General features: G+C 32.9%; 1 protein-coding gene across 1 annotated transcript; it reads right to left on the reverse strand.

The window, feature by feature from the left end:
* Nucleotides 1–1213: 1213 nt before the first annotated feature.
* On the reverse strand, nt 1214–6389 carry LOC140446350 (protein FAM200C-like). The gene is made up of 3 exons (XM_072538893.1): nt 6096–6389; nt 5495–5732; nt 1214–1236 (listed from the first exon to the last, which is right to left on the reverse strand). Exons 1-3 carry the CDS (start codon nt 6387–6389, stop codon nt 1214–1216), a joined length of 555 nt encoding a protein of 184 aa, XP_072394994.1.
* Nucleotides 6390–7078: the final 689 nt, after the last annotated feature.

Raw genomic sequence — 7078 nt, forward strand, 5'->3', positions numbered from 1 at the left:
GATTTACTTAAAGACAGCATTTGACAAAGTAAGAATCCAATATGTAATCCATCTGGTATATAATGGAAAGGTTGCCCTAAATATTATACAAAATATTGAAAACATCTATCAAAATAACGAAATGGAAGTCAGAATACATGGACAACTTAGAGAACCTATAGAAATAGGCAGCAGAATAAGACGGGGGCTCATTCAGCCCTATGCTCTTTAATTTAGTCATGGATGAAATCATCAAAAGCGTTAACAAATGAAGAGAATAAAATTGGAAAACAAAGAAGTAAAAAACTCTGTTGCGCAGAAGATGATAAAAGAAAGTTGGAAAATCGTCAATAATAATCAAAATAGAAATAAACCTACATTAGTAAATACAATTAAAATAAATGACAATGAAAATATAAAAACTAAAGATAAAACCAACCTGATAAATAACTATTTCATTAATAAAAACTCAACTCCAAATTATCTGATGAAAATTGATCAGTTTTCCAAGACTTTATTTCTTTCTCCAACGACACCTGCAGAAGTACTATCACTTATAAGTAAGATCCAAATCTACATCTACATCTAAACATGCTGAAGGTTTAGATGAAATCAATGGTAAGGTTATAAGATATGTTGCCAGTTACATATTTGAACCCTTGTCATATTTAATCAACGAATCTTTTACGACAGGCCAATTTCCCAATATAAAGGAATCCAAGGGATTTCCAATTTTTAAAAGAAAGGTTCTGCAAGTTATATTGAGAATTATCGTTTGATTTGTATACCCAGTCAGATTGCAAAGTTGTTTGAACTGGCATTCTGTAAAAGACTAACAAGCTATCTAGAAGCGTTTTATTTACTACCAGATCTATTTTAAGTGCTATAGATGACTGTCTTAATTGTATCTATGAAGCTCTTAATGAAAAATAGAACACGTTGGGTCTTGTTTATGATCTCAGTTGTGCTTTTGACATAATGGATCACAGGCTGCTTCTGATGAAGATGGAAGGCATGTAAGTTCAAGGTATACCACATGACTGGATAAGATCATATTTGTCAAATTGTTTGCAAACAATAATATTAGATGGTACACTACCATACCCAATTGAAATAAATATATTTCCTACAAGTGTAAGCGATCTTACAAGATGTTTTTGGGAAATACGTGAGAAGAAGACGTAATCTACAAAACCAGATATATGTGATAAATGGGTCAATTGGAGAACATATATTATGTCAGCAGTTTATGGAATCCTGAAATAAGATATAAAATAAGAAAAATAAGATATTTTTTAACTTAGGCGGAAGTTATATTATCGAAGCTTTGCACGTTACTATAAAGGGAATTCTTCTAAACAATATGGTCTTAATATAAACGTAAAGAAAACCAGGCTCATGATAATTAGCAATAAAAAGATAACAGGTTCAATCTACGTCAACCAAATCCCAGTAGAAAGAGTGATGCACTACAACTACCTTGACACAATAATAAATGAAGAATGAACCAATAACCAGAAGATAAAAGCGCACAGGAAAAGCTAGATTCACCTTTAATCGGATGAGGGCCGTCTTTAAAAGCTACAACCTCTTGGTATGACAATAAGAATGCTGCGATGCTATGTCTTCTCTGTTCTTTTCTATGGTGTTGAAGCTTGGACCTTAACGAAGATATGTGCAGAAGATTAAAAGCAATTGAGATGTTGCTATATCAGAGAATACTTAAGATCCCGTGGACTGACCGAGTCACAAATTAGGAGATTCTATGGAAAGAATGAAGAAAAACCGAAAAGTACTGACCATTATTAAGTCTCGAAAGTTATGCGGAGTCACTTCGGACACATTATGCGGAATAAATCCAGATATGCCCTTCTACAAGCCATCCAGCAAAAAAATATTTGGAAAGCGAGGTCCAGGAAGAAGAAGAAGAACATCATGGTTAAAGAACCTAGACCCTGGTTCAACACAACATCTGTGTAGCTTTTTTGCGCTGCTGGATATAAGATACAGATTATCATGATGATAGCCAACATTCGTCACGGATAGGCACACAGAAGAAAAGGAATAAATAAAAGAAGCTGTAGTAGGAGTTTTAAGAACGAATAATATAAGATTTACGTCTTCTTTTTTTTATTTTTCTGCTTCTTCTTTTTAAGTAGACATGAGTTCTGTTTTTCAATGTGCCTCCAGTAAGTTGTCGTTCTATCGTTTTCGCGGTCTTCCTACTGATCGTTCTTTTGTCGTTTTTACTACTCTATTAGTTGTCATTTGGCTTATAGGATCGTTTCATTCTACTCTTCTATTTCTTATTCAGTCCTTGATGTTTTCCACCTTGCATATACGTCAGATATCTTGTACTTTTACCATAAATTTTTCACTTCTACTGTTTCTAACATCGTTTTTCTTTGTGCCAGGTCGTGTTTCTGCCGCGTATGTTATTATTGGTCTGATGAATGTTTTGCAAATTTTTTCTTTCATTCCTTTCCCCATATTTCTATTTCCCCATATTGTTTTATTCAGAAAACCTGCTTGCTGTATTCACTTGATTTTCTACTTTTGTTTCGACGATCTTTTTGTAGCTATATAATGTGATGCCTAGATATTTAAATTCCATCACTGACTAGATATTATCTTACTTTTTAACTTCAATTTATTTATATCTTAGTAAATTTGTTTTTATAACAATGCATTTTATCTTTTTTGCGGAAATTATCATGTTAAATTTTCTGGCGGTTATATTAAATTATTACAGCATACGTTACAAATTTATTTATTTATTTTCAACGGGCTGCTGCCCAATAAGATTAAAAATGTTTACAATGTGTACAATAACACAAAAAAATATTAGTATAAATATCACAATAATAAAAGTATAAATATCACAAACTTAATCACGTAATTTAGTTTTACACATCAAAATGATGATTACCTATTACCTTTGGTTCAAAAAAATCTAGATTTGGGTGAATATTTGACCATTTTAGTGCTGGAGATAAAAAATTATCATATGCATAGTTGGTTCTGTGAAGAGAGACATAAAAAGTTTGGTTTAATCGTGTTCTACGTAGAGGTACATGCAGACCAACACAACACTGTAGAATTAATTATGTCATAAAGCATCTTTGCATCTTTAATTAATCTTCGGTCATACAATGAGAGAATACCAAGCTGGGTTTTAATTTGATCATAATTTACTTGATATAATTCAAAAGGTATACCCTGTTTATATGCTACATATTTCAAGAACTTGTGTTGAACTGTCTCAATTTTTGATATGTAAATATTATAAGATGGAGACCATACATAAGAACAATACTCTAGATGGGGTCTGACTAAAGAACAATATAATAATTTAATTGCTTCAATATTCTGAAAGTCTCTAGTGAATCTTTTTATAAAGCCAAGCATTTATAAAGACTTGGAAATTATTGACATATAATGCGAGTCAAATAAAAGTTTAGAGTCTAAATTAATTCCCCGATCACGAATTTCGGTAACCCAGTCAACAAGAAAGTTCTGTATATTAAAATTATATTTCATTGGGTCTCTCGATCGTTCAAAAGAAACAGCATGACACTTGGATGCGTTCAGGACCATGGCATTCAACACACACCACTCACTCAACCGATCTAGATCGTGTTGAAGTTTAACACAATCTTCTGTATTATTGATAATTATTGTGTACAACTTTATATTGTCCGCAAAAAGGAGATGTAACTGTGCTGGAAGCAGTGGTGTATATCATTGATGAATATGTTAAATAATAGGCATCTTAAATGAGAACTCTAGGGTACTCCTTAATGAACCTTAATCTCACTGGAAACAAAATCCCCGATACGCACCATCTGATCTCGGTCAATCAAGTAGCCATCTTAGCCATCTAAGAGGTGGTCCATCGACACTCATTTTTTTAAGTTTATCTATTAAAATATTATGGTTGATCCGATGAAAGGCCTTGGAGAAATCGGTGTACAGTGCATGTACCCTGCAGCCCCTCTCCATGGCCTTTCTCAGAAAGTCCACAAACATTAGTATATTATATTCAGTTAATCTGCTATTTCGAAATCCAAATTGTTGGTCTAGCTGTTTTTCAAGTGAAGCTTTAAGATAGTCACATACAAAAGATTCAAATATCTTTGGTATTACACTAATTATACTAATGGGCCTATAATTATTCACCAATGAATTATCTTTCGCTTTAAAAATAGGTGTTAAAAAACTATTTTTCCAGCATTCTGGAAATTCAGCCTTATTTAAGGATAGATAAAAAATGTGAAAAAGAGATCTCGATAATATAAAACAACAACTCTTAAGATACCTGGGAGGCAATCCATTAGGAGCAGGACCCTTATTCACATCCAGTTCTGATAATTTTAAATAACTATCAGATATAGTGTATATTATTATGTTAAAGTATATGTTAAATAATCTTTACTTTGAGAGAGTAGTATTGCGTCGTCTGCCTAGCCAGATTGAACAATAGAGGACTCAGGGAAATATTTTTGTCTTATCCCATTGGCAGCTTCAATTAGTCAGTTAGTTCTTCTACTCTTACTTTTTTTTTGTGTTGCTTTGGTAGTATTTTCGATTGTTTTGATTATTCTTAGAGGTGTTTCTCTTGCTTACAATAACTGGATAACTTCATTTAATATTATGGTTCACGAAACAGATATGCCGGTTTATTGTATTTTAATGATTTTTCTTGCGTTTGCCTCATTATAAAAATTATAAATATAGCGTCAGCAGTAATGGCACACAATATTTCTTTGAAGTAGTAACAAATTTATTTTGTCATTTTCATTTGTAATCCTATATAGTTTCCACGCATTGACAACTGTCACATTATCATATGGGTAAAGAGTACCCACCTCCATTTTTTTCCATGTATGCCGATTCTGTAATTATTTATCCCTTGATCGAGTAAGTCCACACCCCTCATTGATAAATTGTAGGATTTGAATAACTAAGATTGTGACACTGCTACTTGTTCTTTTTGTTTTGCACACCAACGCTACACTTGTGTAAGGGGTATCGTAATTGGTACTCTATGGCAGTGGTTCCCAACCTTTTTCCCATGATCGCCCCCTTAGACAAGTTTCACCAGTTATGAATACTACAATCGCCCCCCCTCCCCCACCCAATTAAATTGAAACAAATAATGAGTCTATACAAAAGGTAAGAATCCATATTTATTTATTTTTACATTTCGTAAAATGATAAATGGTTATATGTGTGTAAAAGAATTGTTAATGGCTTCCTTGGGCCTGGTGTCCCTCACATAATCTCTTTATGTCTGGCTCAATGTTGTTTAATAACAACCTCAAATCCCCTCTTTCTATTATGTCGAGCCTATTTCTTTGTCTGTTTTTCAATATACACACAGAACTAAAACCTTTCTCCACTAGATATGTTGTGGGGAATGCCAATAATAATAATTTGATTGCATTCCACAAGATTGGATACACTTCTTTTATCCGCGGCCAAAATCTTTCGTACCCACACTCCCGAAACAAACTTTCAATTTCAATATCTTGTCTCAAATCAATCAAGTTTTCTTGAAGAGAACGACATACCATTGAAACTTCCACGCTGAAAGGATTGATAAACCAAGTTGGCACTTTCAGACTAGTCAAATCTTGGAATCGGGACTGCAGATCTTCTTTCAGTGTTTTAAGGTGGAGGCAGTATGTTTGAAGATCCTCAGAATCACCACAAGAAGATTTCAAGTTGGGGAATTTGGTCAGATCTCTTCTCTGCATATTTTCTTCAAAAATAGATAGTTTGTCAATTAATGCTCCGACTACTCCCTTCGCTTTGGCCATATTTATGTTCTTCCCCTGTAGTTGCAGGTTTATTTCATTTAATTTTTGAAAAAAATCTGATAAATAAGCGATGTCATTTCGCTTCTCTTGTAGTTATGTACTCAGTGTGGGGTCAGTAGTATTAAGAAATTCAATAACAGTATCGATGAGACTGAAGAACCGTCTTAAGCAATTGCCTTTAGAAAGCCAGCGGACTTCCGTATGTAGTAGTAATGTATTAAATATCACATCATTTTCTTCACAAAGTGTACGAAATATTCGATCATTCTTTGGTTTTGCTTTAATTTTATTTACCGCATCTATGACAAGTCGAAGAGAATCGTGTAACCTCCCACTCAAATTCTTGGCAGCCAAATGCTCTCTGTGAATGACGCAGTGAACACACAAAATTCCAGGTACTGCTTGTTTCAGATGTGCAATAAATCCCCGATGGCGTCCTGTCATTGCTGCTGCACCGTCAGTAGCACAGGTGATCATATTTAATAAAGGAACTTTTTTTTCCTCAAAAAATCTCTTAACGACCTCAAATATGAAAGATCCTTTTGTATCAGTAATCAGACTTCTAACAAACAGCATTTCCTCGGCCATTTTTCAATTAGTCATAGTCATAGTCATAGTCATCTTTATTGATCCTTTAAGACATCCAAAATAAATGTATAGGATACGTCACTACAGAATTTGGTATAAAAAAACATTAATGTGTATAATACAATATTCACAGTGTAAAAAAAAATTGACAAAACATAAAATATATAAAATAACATTTTTACAAGTAAAATATGAAGCTATTGCAGTTTGTCCTCAAGATATTCATTTATAGAATAATATGCTTTTCTTAAGAGTAAATCTTTAACATTTTTTTTAAATTTAGAGATAAGTGGTATTTCTTTCAGAGTTTTTGGCAAATGATTGTATAAGGTCAGTCCCATATATCTGAAGCAATTTTGAAATTTGGATGTTCTGTGTTTAGGAACTCGTAAAGATTCAGCACTTCTTGTATTGTAGTAGTGATTGTCTGAATTTACTGGAAATGAATTGATTTCCTCTTTGACATAAAGTAAACATTTATAGATATATAGGCAGTAGAAAGTTAAAATTTGATGTTTAATAAAAACTGGTTTACAAGACTGTTGATAATCCAAATTAAAAATTTTACGGATAATTTTTTTTTGGTTAATGAACACTTTGTTACTATCTACTGAGTTCCCCCACAAAATTACATTGTAGCACATGTGGCTGTAAGCAAGGCTATAATAAACGTTCATTAATGCCGAGAT

This window comes from Diabrotica undecimpunctata, chromosome 7 (genome assembly GCF_040954645.1).
Source record: "Diabrotica undecimpunctata isolate CICGRU chromosome 7, icDiaUnde3, whole genome shotgun sequence".
Taxonomy (NCBI): domain Eukaryota; kingdom Metazoa; phylum Arthropoda; class Insecta; order Coleoptera; family Chrysomelidae; genus Diabrotica; species Diabrotica undecimpunctata.

Excerpts from the sequence above, each read along its gene's own strand:
- LOC140446350 (XM_072538893.1), bottom strand. The coding sequence starts at position 6,389 with ATGGCCGAGGAAATGCTGTTTGTTAGAAGTCTGATTACTGATACAAAA. Across the intron at positions 5,733-6,095 it reads TTCGACTTGTCATAGATGCG|AGAAGAGATCTGACCAAATT; the intron begins GTAAATAAAATT and ends GAAAATATGCAG. Across the intron at positions 1,237-5,494 it reads ACAAGATATTGAAATTGAAA|GATTCCATAAACTGCTGACA; the intron begins GTTTGTTTCGGG and ends ATCTTATTTCAG.